Source organism: Equus quagga, chromosome 14 (assembly GCF_021613505.1).
Source record: "Equus quagga isolate Etosha38 chromosome 14, UCLA_HA_Equagga_1.0, whole genome shotgun sequence".
NCBI lineage: Eukaryota > Metazoa > Chordata > Mammalia > Perissodactyla > Equidae > Equus > Equus quagga.
The window spans coordinates 27,167,134-27,190,756 of record NC_060280.1 but is presented as its reverse complement, the minus strand read 5'-3'; the positions used below and the strand labels follow the sequence as shown (position 1 = coordinate 27,190,756).

Below are 23,623 nucleotides of genomic sequence, written 5' to 3'. Positions count from 1 at the left end.
TACTAGCAGTTAATCTTATTGGGGATCCTTTATAAATGAATCTTTTTTGTGTTGCTGCTTTCAAGATTCTCTCTTTGTCTTTCAGTAGTTTGACTCTGGTATATTTAAATGTGAATTTCTTTGAGTTTATCTTACTTGAACATCACTGACCTGCTTAGATGTGTAGATTAATGTTTTTTATAAAATTTGAGAGGCATTGACCATGATTTCTCCAAATATTATTTATGCCTTTACTCTCTCTGCTCCTTCTAGGAGTCCTGTTGTGCACATTTCAGTGTGCTTTATGGTATTTCCACAGGTCCCTGAGGCTCTGTTCATTTTTCTTCATTCTTTTTGTATTTAAAAATGGATGATTTCTATTTTCTGTCTTCAAGTTTGTAGATTCTTTCTTCTGCCACTTCAGATCTGATGCTGAGCACGTCTAGTAAATATTTTTTAATTCACCTTTATTTTTTTAGAGAAGCTTAAGGTTCACAATAAAATTGAGGGGGAGGTACAGAGATTTTCCATATGCTCCCTACCCCATCCTGCCATATGCATAGCTTGCTCCATTATAAACATCCTACGCTGATGCATCTTAATCACCCAAAGTCCGTAGTTTACATTAGGGTTCATTCTTGGTGTTGCACATTCTTTAAGTTTGGGCAAATGTATAATGGTGTGTATTCCTATCATCCAGACTATTTTCACTCTAAAAATACTCTGTGCTCTGCCTATTCGTCCTTCCTTCCTCCCAACCCCTAGCAACCACTGATCTCCATAGTTTTTGCCTTTTCCAGAATGTCATATAGCTGGAATCATACAGTAGGTAGCCTTTTCATGTTGGCTTCTTCACTTAGTAGTACGCATTTAAGGTTCCTCCATGTCTTTTCATGGCTTGGTAGTTCATTTCCTTTTAATGCTAAATAATATTCCATTGTCTGGATGTACTACATTTTATTTATCCATTCACCTACTGAAGGATATCTTGGTTGCTTCCAAGGTTTGGCAGTTATAAATAAAGCTTCTATAAATATCCATGTGCAGATTTTTGTGTGGACATAAGTTTTCAACATATTTGGCTAAATACTAAGGAGCATGATTGCTGGATTGTATGGTAAGAGTATGTTTAGTTTTGCAAGACACTGCCAAACTGTCGTCCAAAGTGGCTGTACCATTTTGCATTCCCACCAGCAATAAATGAAAGTTCCTGTTACTCCACATCCTCTCCAGCGTTTGTGTTCCAGATTCTGGCCATTCTAATAGGTGTGTAGTGTTATCTCATTATTGTTTTAACTTGCAATTTCCCTGATGATATATGATGTGGAGCATCTTTTCATATGCTTATTTGCCATCTGTTTATCTTCTTTAGTGAGGTGTCTGTTAATTAAAGTTTCGGCCCATTTTTAAATCAGGTTGTTTTCTTATTGAGTTTTAAAAGTTCTTTGCATATTTTGGATAGCAGTCCTTTATCAGATATGTGTTTTGCAAATACTTTCTCCAAGTCTGTGGCTTGTCTTTTCATTCTCTTGACAATATCTTTCACAGAGCAGAAATTTTTAATTTTAATTAAGTCTAGCGTATCAATTTTTTCTTTCATGGATCATGCTTTTAGTTTTGTATCTTAAAAATCATCACCAAACCCAAGATCACCTAGATTTTCTCTTACGTTACAGGAGTTTTATAGTTTTGCGTCTGCAATCCATATGGGTCTGTGATTCATTTTAAGTTACTTTTTGTGAAGGGTGTAGGGTCTATGTCTAGATTCATCCTTTTGCTTGTTGCTGTCCACTTGTTCCAGCAACATTCGTTGAAAAGACTATCTTTGCTCCATTGTATGGCCTTTGCTCCTTTGTCAAAGATCAGTTAGGTATATTTATGTGGGTCGATTTGCAGGCTCTCTATTCTGCTTCATTGATCTATTTGTCGGTTCTTTTGCCCGTACCACACTGTCTTGATTCCTGTAGCTTTATATTAAGTCTTGGAGTCAGCCAGTGTCAGTCTTCCAACTTTGTTCTTCTCAATAGTTTGTTGGCTATTCTGATTCTTTTGCTTCTCCATATAAATTTTAGAATCAGTTTGTCAGTATCTACAAAGTAGCTTGCTGGATTTTGATTGAGACTGCATTGGATCTTTAGATCATGTTGGAATAACTGACATCATGACAATGTAGAGTTTTCCTATCCATGGACGTGAAATAGCTCTCTACTTATTTAGTTCTTCTTTGATTTCATTCATCATAATGTTATTGTTTTTCTTATATAGATCTTGCACACAGTTTGTTAGATTTATACCTCAGTATTTCATTTTTCTGGATGCTATTATAAATGATATATTTTTTTAAATTTCAAATTCCATTTGTTTATTGCTAGTATGTGGGGAGGGAATTGACTTTTTTATATTAACCTTTATCCTTCAACCTTGCTATAATCACTTATTAGTTCCAGGAGTTTTTTGGTCAATTCTTTCGGATTTTCTTTATAGACAAACATGTTGTCTCTGAACAAAGACAGTTTTCTTTCTTTCTTTCCAATCTGTATACCTTTTGTTTCCTTTTCCTGTCCTATTGCATTAGTTAGAACTTCTAGTATACAGTTGAAAAGGAGTGGTGAGTGGACATCCTTGCCTTGTACCAGATCTTAGTGGGAAAGCTTCAAGTTCCTCACCATTAAGTATGGTGGTAGCTCTCTCTTCTTTTTGTAGAATTCTTTATCAAGTTGAGGAAGTTTTAGTACATTTTTAATTTCAATTATTGTAATGTTCTACCCCAAATTTCTATTTCATTTTTAAAATAATTTCTATCTCTTTATTAATATTCTCTCTTTGGTGAGGTTTCATTTTCATATTTTCCTTGAGTTCTTTAGACATAGTTTCCTCCAGTTCTTATTTATAATAGCTGATTTATTTATTTACTTACTTACTTATTTTCGGTCAGGAAGATTGTCCCTGAGCAAACGTCTGTGCTAATCTCCTCTATTTTGTATGTGGGATACAGCCGCAGTGTGGCTTGATGAGTGATGTGTAGGTCCGTGCCCGGGATGTGAACCTGCAAACCCCAGGCTGCCCAAGTGGAGCATGCAAACTTAACCACTACACCACTGGGCTGGCACTATAATAGCTGATTTAAAGTCTTTGTCTAATAGGTCCAACATCTGGGCTTCCTCAGGGACACTTTCTATTGACTGCTTTTTTTCCCCTGTGTATGGGCCACACTTTCTTGTTTCTTTGCACGTCTCATATTTTTTGTTGAAAACTGGATATTTCACATAATATAATGTGGCAACTCTGGAAATCGGATCTCCCCAACCAGGGCTTAATGCCATCCCTGTTTATTTGTTTATCGACTTTCATGGACTAATTCTGTAAAGTCTCTTGTCTTTGTCATGGTAGTCACTGAAGTTTCTGCCCAGTTAGTTTAGTGGTCAGCTCGTGATTAGATAGAAACTTCCTTAAATGCCTTGAAGCAATAAGCCTCCTACTCTTTGCCAAGGGACTCTGTATGTTGGTTCAAGCAAGCTTTCAATGCTCTGGCAGGTTATTCTGCCTTATCCTTCACTTCCTGCTTGAGCAGGGGCTCAAGGTCACCACAGATGAGTGATCAGAGCCTTCTCAGGGACTTCCTGGGTGTACTCTCAGTTCTGCAAATGTGAGTGGATTTCTAGTTCTCCAGGAATGTGTCAGAGATTTTCAAAGCCGTCTATTGACGTCTCATTCACTGCTATTCCTCTTAAGTTTTTTGGCCAGCCTGTTGTTTGCCTCAACTGGTATTCCTGCCTCAGGCAGCTGGGGTGTCAAAAATTTGCTGTTGATGGTTTAGACAAACTCCTAGGGATAAGGTTTCTCATTGTGTGAGCGCTGTGTCAGGTCAAATAAAGACTAGCCTTATGAATGGGGCTCTCAATTGGAGCTTCCAGGTAGATAACATAGTGACAATTCTCTAGGGAGAGGGCTTTGGGGGGAGTTCCATACCCACTCTGCCCCCTCTAGTGGCTGCTCGGCCGCTGGTTTTCTTAGCTACTGTAGGTGTGAGACTACTGATTTGGGAGGCCACCATGGAGCTGAGGAGAGGAGGACGGGGGAAAAAGCAAGTCAAAATGCCACAAAGCTCACTGTTCCTACTGAGATTCAGCCATTTTCCTTGAACAAATTCTCCTTAGATTTGTTGAAAGCTTTGGTTATCATTTCCAGAGTTCTGGAAAAGTTGATTTTGACAATTTTTGCCAGTGTTACTGCTTTTGTGGAGTGGGTTTTCAGATGTCCTTACTCTGCCATTCCAGAAGTGCTTCTTCGATTACTTCTATTTTAAGAAGTATAAAGCTTTAATCAATATTGGTCGCTCATAAGAAAAATGGCCTTTGAGTATACAGTCTACCTTTAACATGAAGAGATAAAGTTTTTTGTTTGTTTGTTTCCTGTGTATATTCCCATTAGAGCAGAGTGTAGATGCTTACCCAGCCTAAATGTGAACTTTAACTTCTCAAAAAGCATGCTAAGTTTTTTGACTTTGTACTGATTCATATCATGCTCTCAGGTCATGTTGTAACACAAAATAATAGGAATCCTCAATTCTAGAGAAGCTAAAATTCTTAATGACGAGGTTGTTATAAAATATAGTTTTCTTATTGATAACACAACCAAGACTAAGGCTGTTTCCTGACAACACTTTTTTTCTGTTTCCCTTGTCCGAGATCAGGCCATAAATTCAGAAGAATAAAACTATCAAGGCAACTTTTACACCAAAATCAACTTGACACTTCCCAGACAGCTGCTAGAATACCCAAAAAACTTGCTCACTCACAGCATGGCACTCATAAGTAAAGAAGGATACAAGGAGAGATGCTAAAAATAATTAGGTATAATTGGTATGCTCCATGTTTTTAAAATTAGCTTATCAGCATTATAAGAGCTGCCCTGTTCATCGCGTCCCACGTTGCAGAGGAAGAAGTCACAGCAAAGAGAGGAGCTCATTCTTTCTAGATGACTTTTATACAAGGTAAATGCTTGTAACTGTGAATTTTCAGTGATTGCGGCTCCGCCCAAATGAGTAAAGGCATACTCGCGTTCACATGCAAGTGTGCGAATGATGACTGTCAACAAATTTATTTCCAAGATGATTTTATGCCTTTGTTTAAAATGACCTTTTATTATTGATAGTAATTTTAGTGTCCATCTTACAAAATAGAATGTATGTCCCTCAAGACTTCTAAATACATACACTGTCCGTATCACTCACACAGCTCAGGCAAATAAACAGGACAAAGGGAATTATCAAAAATAATTTGGTGGAGAAGACAAAATCTCCTTCCCCAGGTTCTGAATGTTCTCCTCAAAGTAGCCGTTACCTGAGACGCGGTGAAAGACAGCAGTCACCAGTAGCTTCACCCTCTGCTGCATGACACCCCAGTGAAAATTCTTCTCTCTTTCATTCTGCTATCGGACATTCATAGGTTTACTAGATCATTTGGTCCCGTCAACAAAGAGTTCCTCTTCTCTCCTTTGTTTTCCTAAAGACTCTGCTGTAATTGACTGACAGGAAAATAGACTCATGGACCTGACATCACCACCATAACTAACACTTAGATGATTCAACCTGTCAGAGCCCTGAGGCTTGAGAGTTCCAGAAAAATTCCTGCCCTGGAGCATAGGACTTCTAAGGAGGGAGATGCTAGGCCACGAACAGGTAATAAGAACTAATTTTAAAGGAATGAGTGAGGTTGATGAAGGAGCTGTGATTGTGGTTATTGTGTCGCTATTTTTGGTAATGTGCTTCATGTTCTTTTTTTGATTAGTCATATGCTGCAGCCCTTTTCCTCTCCCCTGGCTCTGGTCTCTAGCCCTCAATTTAGTAGACCATACTTGTGCCAACTGGAACAAACACTCTCTCTAAAAACGTCTTTGGTCAATGGGCCACTCTCCTAAATGTCTCTATTGGTGTTGTCTACATCTACACCCAAAACAGACTCCCTCCTTGATTGCCGTGTTGTTCCAACTCAACGTTTGGCTCAGATGATAGATTTTGATGGAGCCAGATGCTAAATTCCTTAGAATATGCCCCTTCATGGGCACACCCCACAAAATCAGAATCACAGGGGCCAGCCCGGTGGCGTAATGGTTGAGTTCACGTGCTCTACTTCAGCAGCCTGGGGTTTGCAGGTTTGGATCCCCGGTGCAGACCTAGCACCGCTTATCAAGCCACACTGTGGCGGCGTCCCACATAAAATAGAGGAAGATTGGCACAGATGTTAGCTCAGGGCCAATCTTCCTCACACACACACACAGAAAAATCAGAATCAGATTACCTATATGCTCCCATTGCAAAGGAGAGTATCCCATAGGCAATCATTCATTCATTCATTTTACATATCATAAAATTTACCTACTTAAAGTTTACAATGATTTTGCCAAGTGGTGCAACCTCACCGTAAATGAGTCTTAGAACATTTTCCTCCCCGCTCATGCCCATTTATAGTTAATCTCTGTTCCTAAATCCAGACCCAGGCAACCACTAATCTACTTTCTGTCTCTATAAATTTACTTTTTCTGGACTTCATACAAGTGGGCTTTCACTTTAGTATAATGTTTCACTTAGCATAATGTTTTTAAGGTTTATCCATGACAGGGCATGTGTTACTTTTTATTGCTGAATAATATTCCATTGTATGGATACAACACATTTTCTCTGTCCATTCACCAGTTGATGGACATTTAGGTTATTACCAGTTTGGGGCTATTTTGAATAATGTTGCTATGAATATTCACATGGGAGTCTTCATATGGATGTATATTTTCATTTCTCTTGAGTAGATACTTAGAAGTGGAATTGCTGTGTTGTAAGACAGTTTTACAGTTAACGTTTTTGGGGGTTTTTTTTGAGGAAGATTAGCCCTGAGCTAACATCTGCCGTCAACCCTCCTCTTTTTGCTGAGGAAAACTGGCCCTGAGCTAACATCCATGCCCATCTTCCTCTATTTTATGTGGGATGCCTACCACAGCATGGCCCCGACAAGCAGTGCACAGGTCCAAACCCGGGATCTGAACCGGTGAACCCTGGGCCGCCCAAGCGGAACGTGTAAACTTAACCACTGCGCCACTGGGGCGGCCCCTACAATTAACTATTTGATAAATTGCCACACTGTTTTCCAAAGGGCAGTACCATTTTACGTTTCCATCAGCAATGTATGAGGGTTCCAATTTCTCCACAACCTTGCCAAAGTGTGTTATTGTCTGTCTTATAGCCATTCTAGTGGGTATGAAATAGTATCTTATTGTGGTTTTAATTTGCATTTTCCTTATGATTAATGATGTTGAACATCTTTTCATGTACTTATTAGTCATTTGTGTACCTTCTTTGATGAAATGTCTGTTCATTTCTTTTGCCCATTATTAGATTGGGTTGTATGTTTTCTTTTTTTTTTTTTAAAGATTGGCACCTGAGATAACATCTGTTGCCAATCTTTTTTTTCTTTTCTTTTCTTCTTCTTCTCCCCAAAGCCCCCCAGTACATAATTGTATATTCTAGTTGTAGGTCCTTCTGGCCCTGCTATGTGGGATACCGCCTCAGCATGGCTTGATGAGCAGTGCCATGTCCACACCCAGGATCGGAACAAGCGAAACCCTGGGCCACCCAGTGGAGCACACGAACTTAACCAGTCGGCCAAGGGGCCAGCCCCTGTATGTTTTCTTATTACTGAGTTGTAAGCATTCTTTGTACATTATGGATAAAATCCTTATTATCAGATATATGTTTTGCAAATATGTCCTCCAGTCTGAACTTGTCTTTTAATTTTCTTAATGGTGTCATTTGAAGTGCAAAAGTTCTGAATTTTAATAATATCCAATTTATTAGTATTTTCGGTGATGGACTGTGTTCCATCCATAAATGATGGATGGAAGCTTTAATCTAAGGAATCTTTGCCTAACACAGGGTCTGGGAGATGGTCGCCTGTTTTCTTCTAAAAATTTTATTGTTTTAGCTGCTACATTTAAGTCTGTGGTCCATCTTGAATTAATTTTGTATATGGTATGAGTTGAAGGTCTAAGCTCATCTTTTTGCCTGTGGGTAATCAGGCGTCCCAGCTCATTTGTTGCACAGACTATCCCTTCCCCAGTGACTTAACACCTTTGTCAAAAATCAGCTAAGTATCAATATAAGGATTCATTTCTGAACTCTCAGTTCTGTTCCATTGACCTATATGGCTAAACCTTATGCCAGTATTACTGCTCTAGGACATCTTAATATAGAAAATTATTAGGACTTTCTGCAAGCTAATGACTCCTCAGAACTTGAGGATGACAACCGCAGAAAGTGGGATTCAGACAAGTATGTTTATAAATCATTCAGAAACAGCACAATAGGCCTTTGATAAGGTACGTTGGATCGAGATGGTACTAATCATAAATTTCACTGTAATTCTAATATATCTGTCAACAAGCCATGTTTGTAAATGGTGGCACCGGTTCTGTAGAGGATATGATACATCAACTGGCCTTGTTCACAAGACTACTAGGATGGTGGCCAGCGGATCGCTCCACTTACATGTTGACAGAATTCTTTGCATAGGTTCAAGGTTTTCCTTCTTACCAGGATCTAACTAAAAAATTTAATTTGCAACCATGACCATGCTAGAAATATAAACTGACCGTAACGTAACAAAGTCTTTGTAGTAGTCATCAGATCTGTTGACAAACATTCTGATTCCCCTCTCCTTCCAGGCACATGTTAGGATTGTATTTTCCTGGCCTCCTTGAAGTTAGTCATGGTCATGCCGTGATTTGGCCAATGAAATAAATGTTGGGTGGAACTTTTTAGAGCCTGTATGGAGTTCACCGGGTTCCCTATTCCTGTCTCGTGGATGTGTGTGATGAGATGGGGCCTCCATCAACTCGGGTGCCTGGGTGACAGGCAGAATCCCCCTGACAACCTACTGTTTAAACACTGGTGCTTGAACAGGAATAAAAGTTAGTTGTGCCAGAGAGATACTAGGGATGTTACTGTAACATCACCTGGCTTATTGCAACTGCAACTCGCTATACTCAATGTGGGAACACTGCCTAAAATCGTGTCAAATCGTGAGTTTGGGACCTGTTCTAGGAATCTAGGTTTGGGTTCCAGTCCCAGCTCTGCCAGACCAGCTGAGGCCCAGCCTCTCTGGTCAGGCATGGGATCCATCATGCCTTCAAGGTACACATATTTACCTGCTCCGCAAGGGGAAAGAGCTTGTTCTCAAGACCCAGACTACCTAGGCTGGAATCCCAGCTCTTAGGCAAGTGAAAGCTTTAGCTATGTTGCTTAATTTATGCACCTGTTTCCACGGATATAAAGTGCAGACAACAGTATCTACACCCTATAGGAATAAACATAACATAAATATAAGATAACCGTAAAGCATTTAGGACAGTGTCTGGCAAATAGTGCTTTGTGGGTTTTAGTGGGGTACGGCTCTTGCTGGCCCCCTTCACCTCTTCCCAGGCATCCGTTCAGAACATACTTGGCATTCCCGTTTCCCTCTCTTCTATTGGAGAGCTGAGCACAGGGCAGAATAGTCAACCCTGGGAGGCTTGGGTCCAATTCAAATGACAAAATCCTGGGCCTGGCTCTGGATTAGAGCTGTAGTGAAAAATGAAATTGAGAGCTATGAATATGTTCTAGGTTACAAGCACAGTTAAGCATCTGGAAAGTCCATAGCAAGTATCAGTGCTGGGTGTTGATCAAGTATAACTGGCTCAGTCAAAGAGAACTGGGAAGCAAAAGTCAACACTCCCGTTCTCACCCAAGTAATTCACACGACATGTCTGGAGTGTCTGGTTTATTCAAACTGTCGGTCAGAGGCCCCACCATGGAGCAGAAACCAAATAGCTGGGAGCTGTGGGGCTAGACAAGGCAGGGATGTCTAGGTATCAGAAGGTAAAAGGAGCTCAGCTGAGCAGCCAGAGCAGCGTTAGGGCCAGGCAGAGCAGGAGAGAGCAGGCCCCACCGAGCCCAGCCCTATTCATGGCCTCGGCATAGAACCTCGCCACCTCCTCATTGGGGTTGCCCTGGGCCGGGTCAAACCACATCTGGATGCAGCGGCCGCTCCCTCGGCTGTAGTTGCTGACCTTGTAGGAGTGACTCCAGATTTCATTACACAGAGCTTCAGGGGTGGGGAAGTAGAAATCGAAGGGGTGGCAGGCAGCTTCCACTGGGCACTGGTTAAACCCTGTAGGGAGGACAGAAGATCTTTAGCTACTGGGCCTGGAACTATCTCTGCTTCTGCCAGCCCCATAACCTCGAATCTCCATACACCAGTTCCACACCCCCACCTCTTTACCTCCAAATCCCTCCCACCGCTCCCGCCCCGGCCCCCACCTGAGGTCCAGTTCCAGCCCTTGTGCCAGTTGGTCTTGCAGGTGTAGGAGGTGCGACAATCTTCCCACCAGCGCTGACAGTCCTCTTTGCACAGGGGCACATCCAGGATCCGCTCTTTGCGCCAGCTCTGGTCCACCTGGGAGATGTCAATAGAGAAACAGGGCTCAGGTTCAAGATCCTCAGCAGCCCTGATCAGGCCCAGAGTCGGAGAGGTAGCCTGAGGAGATGTCTGGGAAGCTCAGCTCCTCTGTAAAGTTGGGGGTGCAGAGGAGGACACGCGTACCTGCTGGATCCAGGGCCCCAGGTTGGGGGAGCACTCGTAGAGACAGGTGTCCTGGATGAAGTGGCGCTTGCAGACGGCCTCCATTGTGCCGCAGTGGTCCCAGTTGAATCCATACAGGTAGGAGATGTCCTTATGGGCTTCCTGGCTGGTGTTGAGGAAGCAGCAGGAATTCTCTTTCCAGGGACTGCACTGAGTGGGGAAGATGCGGGGAGTGACTGCCACGCCCGCCACAGCCAGAATATTCCCACAGGCAGCCTCTCCTCTTTTAGTCCTTCATCCACCAGTGTAGTCAGTCTTTCAGGGAAATACTTGCTGTTGGGGCTTCCTCTTTGGGGGAGGCATGGTGTTTATACATTCATAATTCAAATCTTTATTGAGCTCCTACTCACTCTAAGTAGGCACTTCTCTAGGGACTGGGGGCACAGCAATGAACACTTCTCACAGGGTAATTGCTTTGGAAAAAAATAAAGCCGGGGAAAGGGATGGAGAATTGCAGATTTCTAGAATGGTCAGATTAAGCCTCATTGAGAAGGTGACAAAGACTTGGAGGTGAGGAAGCCAAGTTAAATAAATTGTACCCCCAGAATAGTTCTAATTCCATAAATACTCAATACATTCTTGTTGAAGGAATGAAAACCCACAGCCTAGAATTGAGTATAAAAGCAAAATATTAAAATGTGCGCTTTTTTAAAAATGTAGACTGAAGAAGTTCAAGTCAAGGCTGCTGGAAGTATCCAAGGTGTATCCATTTGTCAGTCTGCACTGGCAGCTGGGGGCTCTGATTCAAAACAAGCACAAACCGGACTGTGATCATTATCTGCTCATGAGGTCAAAACGAATATTTACATATTGGACTGCGTATTACAAATGACTTTCCTTTTGCTTGTTTTTTTTACAGTTATGGTATCAAATTGATTTTTTGAGTGTTTAGATAGGCTCAGGATGTTAAAGGGGTTGTGGTAAGACAATTGTCATAGGCAGGAGACCTCACATCCAGTAGGGTGGAGAGCCCCAGCAGAAGTGTTTGCTAGATGCGTGAATCAAGGTGCCTTGCACCCAGCCTCACGACTGGTAAGATCCAGTCATTTTTTGAGCTGTTTGGGGTAGGCAGAAAAGAAACCACTGGGGCACCATGTACTTTCTCCTATCAGATCCTAGGATGGGTCAGTTCTAGTCTAAACTCTGAAATCAAAGTCAACCCCTGGGGTGGGTCTCTCCAGCGTGATTTCTGGGCCTGCTTCCTGATTTGTGTAACACGGAAACCCAACAGCCAAGAAGCTGAGCTGTTGGCATGGTTCTGACAACACCGGGTACACACAATGTGTTAAACTAACAGTCGCCCGTATCAGTGCAAACTGAAGGTCTCCTCAGGCAGCCTCTACCATGGAACGGGTTTGACGCTTTTATCTCCTGCTTTCCTCTTCCTAAGTCAGCTCCTCCGCACCCTAGATGACCCCTTGGCCTACCTGCTCGTGCAGCGTGTCCTCCGGGCCTGGCTTTTGTTTGTGATGCTTGGCGTCCATGCAGACATTGAGAAGGTCAGTCCTGGGCAGGGCTGCCCGCAAGGCAGCCACCCACACCAGAAGGAGCAGCAGCTGTGTTGTCATGGGCAGGGCCATGGCAGTCCCTGAGGAAGAGCTGTGGTCAGTGGCACCAAGGAATGTGGAGGTGGGGCCTCAAGGTGAAGAACAGCCCTAGGTGGGTGGGGCCTCGAGGAAGCCCAGGGAGGGTCGCCCCACCCCGACGCATCCATGTCTGGGCCTCAGGGAGGGCTGGGATCAGACACCACCTTCTGAGACAACCCTTGGGTGGGGCCACACTGACCTCCAGGAGGTCGTGAGGATCAAGTGATACAACTAAGGGATGGGGTTTGGGCAAAATGTGGAACTAGCCCGGACCACGGGTCCATAATCCCGTGTTCAAAATCCTTGGAGACGAATGTTTCAGAGTTTACAATTTTTAAGATTTTATAAAAAGTAATACAAAATAAGGTAATACAATTTACATGCACTCAACGATCAAGCACACGTTCTGTGGTGAAATAGTGACACTGGTGAATAAAAACTACAATAACCTCGCACTAATTTTCAGGGCGGGTTTTGACACCAAATGATTTGGTGCAAAAGCTTACAACAGTATCTTAGTTTTGGAGCTGCAGATAAGCTGCCTATGTTAAAAACAGAAACAAAAAACCTTGGTTCCAGCCCTTTCCAGCCTCATCATTTGGCCTTTCCCAGAGACCCTGTGACCTGGGGGATGTCACAGGGCACAGAGGCTTGGGGCTGGGGGTGGGTGTGGGTGGCCAGACAACCCATGGGGCCTTGGGAGGATCCTGAGCCCCCTGCCACAGAACTGGCCTCCCCTTGGCCTTCATTGCACCTCAATTCTCTGACCTCGGACCCTTGAGCTTTGGGAGGTGGCTGGTCCTTCACCCCACTCGCGGGTCACCAGGTGCCTGCTCTCCTAAAACGCTCGGCTCCTAAAGCTTATGCACCCTGCCTGCTCACAAAGTTGCTCTGCCTCCACATTGCACCCGTGGCCTGCAGAACTCGGGCATCTTGCCTGGACCTCCTGGATGGGGCCTGAGCTGGGTGGCCTCCGGGCTGACTCCACCCAGCAGGGCTCAGGGAAAACTGGAAGTGAATTCCCAACTAGTTCCCCTCCTCCTCCTTGCCCCCAACCCTTCCACAACCCAATATTCTGCTACTCCGTTTATTCCAGTGTTCATTCATTCTCTTGCCTGCTAATTCATTCATCCCAGGACTCAGTCATCCCTCCATTGTCCCACTCACTCGCTGAGCTCCGAGAGCACAGGACAAATCTGTACCCTCAGGGAATGCCAGGTGATTCTTCGGATCAGGCTCCTGGGGCCACGGTCTAGCAGATCAGAGAACAGGGTTCCGGATCAGCCCGTCCAGGATCCCAGCCCTCACACTTCACCTCCTGCCTGACCTTGGGAGTGACAAATAAAAATGGCAAGTAATAGGATATATTGGAGTACATGAGGAAGCCATTTTGTTCAAACCTAATTTGGCCTGACCTTGTCTTTCCAAAAGGGCCTGACCGAGGCCGTTGAGCATGCATTGTATATCTGCTTTAGAGATTCCCTATGGCAAGAGCAAAGGCTCTTTAGATAAAGGTGCAACTTCTCTCCCCCTCCCAACGTTGGCACCTCCTTAAAGATTAAGCATCTTTCTTTAGGCTGGGAACCGATTGCAGCGCTCATCTGTGATTATTTTCATCGACAGGAGAAAATGACTCATATTATCTTGAGGCTTAGTTTCTATGTCTGAGGATTAAATGTAGGGGGGAAAACCCCAACAAATGATATCCAGCTGGGCACAGATTGAGGAATCAGGGTGGTATGGTTTGAGGGATGTGCCCCAAGTCCCACGGCAGGGACCACCCAAGTCTGACTTGAGACCCTGAAGTCTGGAGCTCCTTCAGCTTTTGTCCCCTGCACCTCACTGTGCTGAGGCTCTCGTGGGGGCAGCTGATGTGGAATGCTGGGAGAGAACAACTGGAGGAGTACTGGGGGGCTAGAAGGCCATTCCCCAGGGTCCTCTGGCTCCCACCTGGTTGATCAGTTTTTCTAGCTGTGGCTGCTTTCTAGAACCAAAGCCCGCTCCTCTCCATGTGACCTACTCATTATGCAAGCCGCTCCCCTCCTTCCTAGTCTCAGCTTCGGGGAGCTTGGTCCAGCTAACACCCCCTGCCAGCAACAACCATCACCCTCAACACACACCCCCTGCCCCAGGGCCCCAGACCTAAAGCACTGAGAACTCAGTGCTGTGCTGAAAGGCCAGAGCGCCGGCTTCTAGGTTAGGGATGGACACTAACTTGTAGTTTCACCTTGGGCAGCCCCTGCTCTGCTCTGGGCCTCAGTCTCCACTTCTGGATTCTCTGTGCTTGAGGCAAAGCAGTGTTCCCCGTTCAGCCAATCCTGTACCACACCCTGGGAGTACCACAGGGTGTGTGCCTCTGATAGGGAGCAGGGAGTGGCCTACCTGGGCAAGGAGGCTCTCTGTCTGGCTCAGGCTTCTCCTCTGCTCTACAGTCCACCTCCCCTTACGCCAGGGGACAGCTGCGGTTTAGTGGCCTAGGAGACGGCAGGAAGGCAGGCAGCCGGAATGTGGCCCAGGAGTGGAACCTGGGATCGGGCGAAGGCCACTCAGCAGTTAATTATTGTACGCGGGCACCAGCCAGGCCTCCATGGGAGAGGGCAGAGGGTGCGGATTATAGTAACAGGCCTGACGCCAGTCCCCGAACCCCACTTAGCCCATTTTCTCCTCAAAACTCAAGTCTGATATAACCTTGCAGCCTGAGTTGCCAGGATCCTTTAAAATAATCAGATCCACTTCCAACCCCTCTGTCCTGTTATACAAGTGAGGAGAATGAGACTCAGAGAATCCGGACAGAGCCAAGTGCAGAGCAGGGGCTGGAGCACAGGCTTCTGAGCTCCCTGCCAGCTGTAGAGAGCAAGGAGCTCCCATGTCCCCAACTTAGAGAGTCACCAACTCCTCCAGCCTCATCAGGCCCAGGCATCAGCCACCTCCAGCTGCAAAATCACAGTCATTGGAATGACCTGAGCCTCAGTTGCTCCAAGGCCCCAGTTCCCCCCAACCCCCCACTCACTCACCCACCCAGGTATCCTTTCTATAGCATCTAAGAGTCTGGTCTAATTTAGACTCCTCCCACCATTCCCACGCCAGCCAAGGACAGAAGCCTTCCTTTTTTCACCCTCTAAGGCCATGATGGTACCACTGGTGGGGATAGGGAAGGGAGAGGGGCAGATTTGGGCAGGAGGAAATGTTGAGCTCCTTTTTGTCAAAGTGCCATGTGCAACCCAAGGGGAGCTGGCTGTAGAGGCAAAAGCCCAGGGGAAGGGTTCAGATTGGATGCAGATGTGAGAGCCATCAGCCTGTGGACGACAGTGGAAGTTTAGGGAAGATGGGGCCCCAATATGCTGGGGAAGGCCACAGATCTGGGCCCGTGGAGCAGGAGGGGGACCAGAGCCAGAGGAGGCATCTCCGAAGGAGCATCAGCCAAGAAGAAAGGTCCTAAAGGGCCTGCAAAGAAATTATTTCCCAGGAGACCCCCAGCTCGTGCCCTGTTTCCCTCTCCCTCAGAGTGAGCCTTACCTGACTCCTGTGACAACCTGGGAGGGTTAAGCCAGCTAAAGACCTCAGCAGGTAGAGGGCCGCTGGAACCCTCAAACCTCCTTTCTGGCTTTCCAAGCCCAGCTCAGCCTTCTCCTGACTGGAGAAGAAGAACCAGGTGTCTAGGAATGCCTCAAAGTGGAATCTCCTCTAGATAGGACTTGCCTCTGCCTCTTATCCTCCACACCTGCCCTGGGGGCTGATCATTAACTGGGTTTTATGGCCCCTCCACTGCAGGAGGGAGGTTTGGCCCCTGTACCCTGAGGCTTCAGAAGTAGTAACCAGCAACGGGGAGGTGAGTTGGAGGTGGGGTTCTGATCCCTGAGGAGTCCCTGCCCTTGTTGAGCATCCTGCCCTGCTCTGAATCTGGGGTCTGGGTGCTAGGGCCATCTGGCCAGCAGAAAGGGACAGGGTCAAGCTGCCACCTGGGAACTGATCAAGAGAGTATCTACCTGTACCAGAAGCTTAATACCAGCAAGGTTAGCCATTGGGATCCTTGCAGACCCCAATCTGAAGTCTGCCCCATGGTCAAACAAAGATAACAGGAAGGTGAGCTGCACAGCCGGGGGCTCTGGGCTGCAGGGAGTGGATGTGGAAGAAACTGGAGCCTTTTGTGAGTGCCAGCCCATCCACATGCACTCACTTGTCACCCATCCTCACGGGGAAACTGCAGTTCCCAGCAGCAAGGAAGGCCCAGGATTCAGATCAGAGTCTGATTTCAAGCCTGGCTTCTTTCCCAAAGAAAGGAGAGCTCTGTGAGGGGCCCTCAGGGCATCAGCCTGAGGATGGCAGAGCCATTGTTGCTTTGCTCCCGCCTCACTTTCTGCCCTTCCTCTCTTGACTGCTATCTTAGCCCCCTAGAAATTCTGCGTGCACTTCTATTACCTGCCAAACCCTCTCCACGGAATGCCATTCCTTCTGCCGTTTTCTGCTTGGCAAGCATTACTCCTCTGGAAGCCTTCCCTAACCTCTCTGGGCTTCCCCAGAACTCTGCCCCACTCTGTGCTTCCCTGTAGCAAAGCCTCAGCTTATTGTTCTAAGAGTCATTGGTTCTCAGGTCTGTCTGCCCTGCCAGACCGTGCTCAATTCCCTTGCTGTCGGCAGGCCAAGCTCAGCAGACTGGGTGCTCAGAAAGCATCTGCTGGCTGAGAAAATTAGTGCATGGATTCCTTAACTTCCTGAGCACCTCCTCTGAGTCACACACTGAGCCAGGCCCCGGGGATCTGGGACAAAATGACATAGACATATTCCCTGTTTTCAGGTGTGTATGTTTTGTTAGGGAAAAGCCAGACAACAAACTCAGTAGATAGATTTGTGTTCAAGGGCGCTGGAGGGATGTGAGAAGAAAGTGCCAGGATGACTTCTTTTGGTTGGGTGGTCAGAAGTCATTTTCGGGGGGGAATTGTAGATTGAAATCTCAGTAGCTACAAGGAGCCAGCCTGCAGAGGATAAAAGAACATTCGAGGAACACCGAGAGGGAATTGCTGGAGTGAAGGCCCCAGAGTGAAAGTGTGACTGGAGCTCATATATGAGGGTGTGGAAGGGGATGATTGGACAGGAGATCTAAGGGGGGAGTGGGGCAGGGCCTTCTATTGCACTGAAGAAGTCTGGTTTTTCCAACACATACCATGGGAAAGCATGAAAGGGTTGGTGAGGGGCTGTCATATAACAAGACATTTTTGCTGTTTGTTTTTACTGTATAAAAATCTCCATCAGAGAGTGAAACTCGTGGGTGAGAGTTTGACGACGAATGGGATATCCTCAGTTCTCAAGTATCTGCCTACAGCATCCTTATCAATTACAAAGGGAAAAAAGTAGTGGCGAAACCTGGCGGACCCAATCTTAACCAAAAGATCAGTTAACATCCTCAGGAATGGACAAACCCGACACTACGTGCCTCCCGTTATGATGTATCAAGAAGGACGCAGTATTGCCTTTGAGATATTCGTATCAAAATGCATAACCTCAATCTAATGATGAGGAAACAGAGACCCATAATGAGGGATATTCCACAAAATAACTGGCCCAAGCTTTTAAAAAATGTCAAGGTCATAAATGAACCTCCCTCCCTCACGTATCCATCAGTTAGGTGACTGTATTAAATGTGATATACATCCAATAAACATATATTGGAATATTGCTTAACAATTAAAAAGAATGAACAGGGGCTGGCCTCATGGCCAAGTGGTTAAGTTCCTACACTCCGCTTTGGCAGCCCAGCTTTTGCAGGTTCAGATCCTGGGCACGGACGTGACAATGCTCATCAGGCCATGCTGACATGGCGTCCCACACAGCACAACTAGAATATACAACTGCATAGTGGGGGGGGCTTTGGGGAGAAGAAGAAGGAAAACAAAGATTGGCAACAGATGTTAGCTCAGGTGCCAATCTTTAAAAAAAAAAAAGAATGAACTAGATCTTAATAGATTAATGTGGAAAGATCTCAGAAACTGTGTTCTTATGATAAGACACGTGGCAAATGAAAACTGCACTGAGATGCCCTTTTTCCCACATGTCAGTTTAGCAGAAAATCAAAAGTATGACGCCATCCTGTGTGGACAGGCTGTGAAGAAACACGCACTCTCGCATTGCTGGTGGGGCCGCATTGAAGCCACCTCTGTAACTATCACAATTATAAATCCATATACTCCTTGACTCGGCAATCTGTCTTCCGGAATTCAAGTATAACATTCTTGTACTATGTACAAGATTATTCGTTGCAGCATTATTTGTCATTTATAAAAGGGAAACAATGCAAGTGTTCATCATTGGGATCCCCCCACCAATATCTCAACCCCAGCCCACATCTAGTAAGGGAAGGAAGGGGAAAGAAACTTTCTTTCCCATCAGGAGCCCAATAACTCATCCAACAATCTCTGCACACCTTCCTTCCACCAATCCTCTGGTCCCCTGTGGTGGGGAAGTGATGAAATTGGCATGAGGGGGAAGCCTGGTGGAGAAGTAAGAGCCCCAGACTAAGGGACCAACTTCCAACCCCTACTTGCTGGTGAACTTCAAGCTAGTCCCAGTCCCTCTGGGCCTCTCAACAGGAATGATGAAGCAATGAGGCATGTCCCCCCAGTCCAATCATTCCTGAAGTATTTACAAGACACAAGACACACGTGGATCTGTCTATTAGAATAGGCTGTCAGAGGAACCCCATAGGACCCATCTTGGATCAGGAATGACCAGGGCATGGTGAGGCCCCCTCATCTGCAAGAGGTGAGCTGGGCTGAGCTAAAGTCAACCAGGTTGGGTACAAGCAAGGAAGATGTCCATGTGTCAGCAGTGGGAGCGGCTCAGCCAAGGAGCCAGAGTTGCAGGATCAGGGCCAGGCTGAGCAGGAGAGGCCCCATCCCATGGGACGTGGCCCCAGCAGTCATAGCCATGGCATAGAACCTCGCCACCTCCTCATTGGGGTTGCCCTGGGCCGGGTCGAACCACATCTGGATGCAGCGGCCACTCCCTCGGCTGTAGTTGCTGACCTTGTAGGAGTGACTCCAGAGTTCCTCACACAGGGCAGCAGGCGTGGGGAAGTAGGACTCAAATGTGCGGCAGGTGGCCTCAGCTGGACACTTGTTAGACCCTGCAGGGGGAGAGAGGGTGGGCACAGACATTCGGCTCCTGAGCCCAAAGCTCATTTCTGGCCACTCCCAGAAATCCACACCCAACCCCAAATCCTCAAACGCCCCCCCCCCTCCCTGTTTTCCAAACCCCGCCTCCATCTCCCCACTCCCAAATGCCCACCTGAGGTCCAGTCCCAGCCCTTGTGCCAGTTGCTCTTGCAAGTGTAGGAGGTGCGGCAGGCCTCCCACCAGCTCTCACAGTCCTCTTTGCACAGGGGCACGTCCAGGAAACGCTCTTTGCGCCAGCTCTGGTCCACCTGGATGGGAGGTGGGGAGGGAGGGCTCCTCTCAGCCAGGGATGTTGGCATGTGCAGCCTTAACTGAGCTGGAAGGCAGCCTGCTGGGCTGGGGTGAGGGAGACACGCGTACCTGCTGGATCCAGGGCCCCAGGTTGGGGGAGCACTCATAGAGGCAGGTGTCCTGGATGAAGTGGCGCTTGCAGGCGGGCTCCATCTTGCCGCAGTGGTCCCAGTTAAAGTTGTACAGGAGGGAGGTGTCCTTGTGCAGCTCCCGGCTGGTGTTGACCGAGCAGCAGGCGTTCTTTTTCCAGGGACTGCACTGGGAGGGCAAGACGCAGGACTAGGTCCTCCCCCTCCACAGCCATCTCTAGCATATTCTGGCTCCTCTGCCCCAGGTAGGTCATCAGGAGACACAATCTCTGGGGAGGGTGCCTTTATGCCTGTCCCTTGAGGAGTTCCCATTTTGGGGTAGATGCAATTATCATATTGGCTTTTAACAGAGAGTAAGGCAGAGGATGTGGGTGGGGAACCACTGTCTGAGGGAGCAATTATTATTTGTACATCTCTAAACAGTTTACAAAGTTATTTCACATTATCTGGGTTATTCCTATTACTTCTTTTGCATCCAGCCAATATTAACTGAGTGCTTATATCAGGCACTGTGCTAGGTGCTGAGAATATGCAGTGAACAAAACAGATCAAATCTCAGCCCTCATGGAGCTTATGGTTTTAGTCAGGGGTGGGGGGAAGACAAAGAACACTGTAGGCATAGAAAACAGCAAGTGCAAAGTCCCTGGGGCTTTTGCACTTTATCTTCCCAACCATCCAGTAAAAACATCATTACTCCAATTTTTACAGAGTTTAAGTAAGCTGCACTCCTGGTAAACGGTGGGGTTAAGATTTTAACTCAGGACAGGGCAGAGAGGAGCCTGGCCCTAGGTTGTGGTGGGGAGTGGAGGTGAAGGGGGCTAGTCTGGCACGCCCAGAGTCTGGAACCCCAGGATGGGGGACTCCAGATAGGTCTTGAAAGCAGCAGGGAACAGAGGGGCGATGGTCTGCACACGGGCCTGAACATGGACCTGATTAAATGTGGTAGGCAATCCTAGAGACATCCATTCAAGGCGGGTAAGATGGTAGAAGTGGTGGAAGTTTCTCTTTAGAAATCAGTCCAGGCTGGGACTCAAGAGCTGAGCCATCATGAGCCAATTGCTTAAAATCTCTGAGCTGAACTCTAGAGCCCAGGGTCAAGTGAGAGGGGATGTGACAGGTCTGGGCACTCAGGAGAAACTAAGGAAAATCCACAACGGTAAGGCCAAACCTACCCCTCTCCAACAACCCAGCCCACGCCCAGTGCCACTGACACAGAACATGCTTCCAGGACTCCCTGGCTTCACACATGCTCCTCCTCAGATACCCCAACTCTTGGTTGCCCTGCAAAACCCCGTGCACCTCATCCCTGACCTGCCAGTCAGGGTCAGTGGTTTCTGCCTCTGAAAGAGTTAATTAATATAATAAGAAGCCCTTCCTCGCCTATAGCAGGGGCTCAACAAAAATAGCCACTCCTATATAGAACATGTCCCTCAGAATGGCAATCATCTGTCCCCCTCAAAGGTCTGCTTCTGCATCATTTGTTGGCAAAGAGGAAGTGCTCCAGAGAATTCTCAAAAGCACCTTTTAGAAGTCAAAATTTCCGAGGATGGAGTGGTGAGTACAGACTTTCAGTTGAGGAAGATCAGAAAGTTCTGGAGATGGGTGGTGGTGATGGTTGCACAGCAATGTGAATTACTTAATGCCACTAAACTGTACACTTAGAAATGATTAAAATGGCAAATTTTGTGTTACGTGTATTTTACAACACACACACACACACACAAAACAAACGAAATGTTGGAAATGACTCAGAAGTCACGAGGCTGCTGGGCGTCCCTCTCTTCACTTCAAGCCCCTGGAGTCAGTCCACACCAGTCGTTCCTTGAGAACATCCCCCGCCCTCTCACAATGTGAAACTCTGTGGGGAGCAGAGGAGGAGACCAGAAAGAATAACATACCTGCATCTCTCCTGAGCCTGGAGTTCAACTTCAAGCTCGGATTTCCTGACTGCTTCAGGGGCCTTACCTATGAGTTGGGGACCTGGCCTCACCTCCCCTTCTCTCCGAGCAGCAGCTTCCTTGGCTCTGGCCATGCTAGACTTGCCACTGCTTGGGCTGTCATCCCCTGACCCGTGTATACACTGTCCTCTGCTAGGCTGCCCTTTCCTGCCTTGCCTTCCTGGAAAATTCTTACTCATCCTCCAGGGCCAAGGCCAATGGCCCCTGTCCTGGAAAGTCTTCCCAGAGTATCTGATTTGTCACTGTCCCTTCAGACCCTAAAGGGGATGGGAGATGCAGCCTGTTTGTACATGTTTGCTGCATTGTGACATGAGGGACCTGTCTCTCTTTCTACCTTGCCTTTGAGCTTCATGGGCTGGCACATTACTAAGGTTGGGAAAGTTACCACCAATCCCTCTCTTGGCCCCTGCTAGTTATTGGCCTCTCATTCCACTTGTACCTCTGCCCTCTCTGGGCCTATTTCCTCATTTGTATAAGGAGAGACCCCCCCCCCCCCCCCCCCCCCCCACCACCACCAAGTAGGCCTTTGGGGCATATTCACTGACAAGGTGTGAGGAAAGAACTTGGCTCATAGTGGGGGCTAAACAAATGGTCCCCCCATTATTGTAGATTTGGTAGTCTACTGGGGGAGGTCCTCCAGGATCATCTCACCCATCCTTCTGCCTCCATCACCCCCCAAAGCTGATCTTTTCATTCTGTTAACTTCTTCCCTTTTTAGAGTCAGTCCTCTTCCCCACCCCAGACCTCACTCCATCCTCACCTGGTCATGCAGCTTGTCCTCAGGGCCTGGCTTTGTCTTGTGATGCTTGGCATCCATGCAGACATTGATCAGGTCCGTCTTGGCTCGTGGAGTCCTGGGCTGGCCACCCTGTGCAGCAGCCACCAAAGCCAGAAGCAGCAACTGTGTCTTCTGCCAGGCCATGTCCATCTGTTCCTGCTAGGAAGCCACAGTCAGAGGTAGACGAGGCCTGAAAGAACCACAGTAACCAAAAGACTGTCGGACAGATTTCCTGTCTCCCTCCCAAGCCCACATCTTCTGCTCTCCCCACCCAGTTTACCCCACAGGGCAGCTGAGCCAAGCAATGAAGGGCGTATGGAAGTCTGGGCCAAGAGGCAGGAATTCCTCCCTGCGCCCCCACCAAGGCATTTCAACACTAGCTTGCTCTGTGACCTTGGAGGGAGCCACCCACCTCCCCCACCTCCCGCTCTGGATTTCCCCAGCCAGTATTTCATCCACAATCAGACGGCCCTGCCAGCCGGACAAGTCATCTCAAATCTGCACAAGAGGAAACACAGACTCTGAACACTGAACACTGAAAGGGGTGGGGAGTGAGAGGAAGGGGTACCAGCCAGCCTCGGGGCTTCTGCTTCAACAGCACATCCCCACTAGACCAGGGCAGGCTAGGTTTAGGTGCCCAGAGGCTGCCAGTGGGGCAAAGAGGGAAGCTGAACTGGGGCCAGCTAAAGGCCCCTGAGGCATTCCGTAATTGCTCAGGGTCCTGGACCAGATGCCACAGGAGTTGATGGGCGGGGGGGTGGGCAATGTGGAGAGCCAGCGAGAGTGCAGGGCCAGAGAGGCAGACCCTAGTTCCCCCCACACCTGGGTCTTGGGGAATGCCTCGGGCAGAGTCAGGCCTAGAGTTAGGAGAAGGCCAACAGGTAAGGGGCACATGAGGAAGGAACTGAGCCAAAGCAGTAGGCAGAGGGGACACAGGAGGAAAAGTCAGCAGAGATATCAGCCTTCCGGGAAACCTGGGGGAGACCCCACCTTGCTGCCTGCCTCTCATCCCCACTTTTCCTCCCTGTCCTACTCCTACCACTGCCCTCAGTCCACCTGGGAAGGTAGAGTGTCTCCCCACCCCCACCCCCCTTTTACAAGCCCAT

General features: G+C 47.2%; 2 protein-coding genes and 1 long non-coding RNA gene across 9 annotated transcripts; 1 reads left to right on the top strand and 2 right to left on the bottom strand.

Annotated features, from left to right (window-relative positions):
- Positions 1–4,904: 4,904 nt before the first annotated feature.
- LOC124252142 (uncharacterized) lies at positions 4,905–7,556 on the top strand. The gene is made up of 3 exons (XR_006891918.1): positions 4,905–4,972; positions 5,490–5,659; positions 7,499–7,556. It is a non-coding gene; the product is annotated as an uncharacterized LOC124252142 (long non-coding RNA).
- A 2,221-nt stretch (positions 7,557–9,777) lies between these two features.
- Positions 9,778–15,887, bottom strand: LOC124252136 (folate receptor alpha-like). 6 transcript variants are annotated; one of them, XM_046685336.1, is made up of 7 exons: positions 15,749–15,863; positions 14,615–14,706; positions 13,400–13,559; positions 12,074–12,234; positions 10,608–10,796; positions 10,325–10,460; positions 9,778–10,175 (listed from the first exon to the last, which is right to left on the bottom strand). In XM_046685336.1, the coding sequence occupies exons 4-7, from the start codon at positions 12,224–12,226 to the stop codon at positions 9,895–9,897; spliced, it is 759 nt and encodes a 252-aa protein (XP_046541292.1). In that variant the 5' UTR covers positions 12,227–12,234; positions 13,400–13,559; positions 14,615–14,706; positions 15,749–15,863; the 3' UTR covers positions 9,778–9,894. The 6 variants fall into 6 exon arrangements, with proteins under 6 accessions (XP_046541292.1, XP_046541293.1, XP_046541295.1 ...); XM_046685337.1 differs by lacking the exon at positions 14,615–14,706 and having other exon boundaries at positions 15,749–15,887; XM_046685339.1 differs by lacking the exon at positions 15,749–15,863 and having other exon boundaries at positions 13,435–13,559; positions 14,615–14,748.
- Positions 15,888–18,885: 2,998 nt separating this feature from the next.
- LOC124252135 (folate receptor beta) lies at positions 18,886–22,864 on the bottom strand. 2 transcript variants are annotated; one of them, XM_046685333.1, is made up of 5 exons: positions 22,798–22,864; positions 22,500–22,707; positions 19,762–19,950; positions 19,514–19,649; positions 18,886–19,352 (listed from the first exon to the last, which is right to left on the bottom strand). In XM_046685333.1, exons 2-5 carry the CDS (start codon positions 22,665–22,667, stop codon positions 19,066–19,068), a joined length of 780 nt encoding a protein of 259 aa, XP_046541289.1. In that variant the 5' UTR covers positions 22,668–22,707; positions 22,798–22,864; the 3' UTR covers positions 18,886–19,065. The 2 variants fall into 2 exon arrangements, with proteins under 2 accessions (XP_046541289.1, XP_046541290.1); XM_046685334.1 differs by lacking the exons at positions 22,500–22,707; positions 22,798–22,864 and adding an exon at positions 21,680–21,779.
- Positions 22,865–23,623: the final 759 nt, after the last annotated feature.

Bases quoted from the DNA above. Each gene is read 5' to 3' on its own strand.
- LOC124252136 (XM_046685337.1), bottom strand. From the start codon at position 12,226: ATGGCCCTGCCCATGACAACACAGCTGCTGCTCCTTCTGGTGTGGGTG. The intron at 10,461-10,607 runs GTACGCGTGTCC...GACATCTCCCAG, and splicing joins TGGGGCCCTGGATCCAGCAG to GTGGACCAGAGCTGGCGCAA. The intron at 10,176-10,324 runs GTGGGGGCCGGG...TCCTCCCTACAG, and splicing joins GGGCTGGAACTGGACCTCAG to GGTTTAACCAGTGCCCAGTG.
- LOC124252135 (XM_046685333.1), bottom strand. From the start codon at position 22,667: ATGGACATGGCCTGGCAGAAGACACAGTTGCTGCTTCTGGCTTTGGTG. The intron at 19,951-22,499 runs GTGAGGATGGAG...TTGCCCTCCCAG, and splicing joins AGGACAAGCTGCATGACCAG to TGCAGTCCCTGGAAAAAGAA. The intron at 19,650-19,761 runs GTACGCGTGTCT...CCTCCCATCCAG, and splicing joins TGGGGCCCTGGATCCAGCAG to GTGGACCAGAGCTGGCGCAA.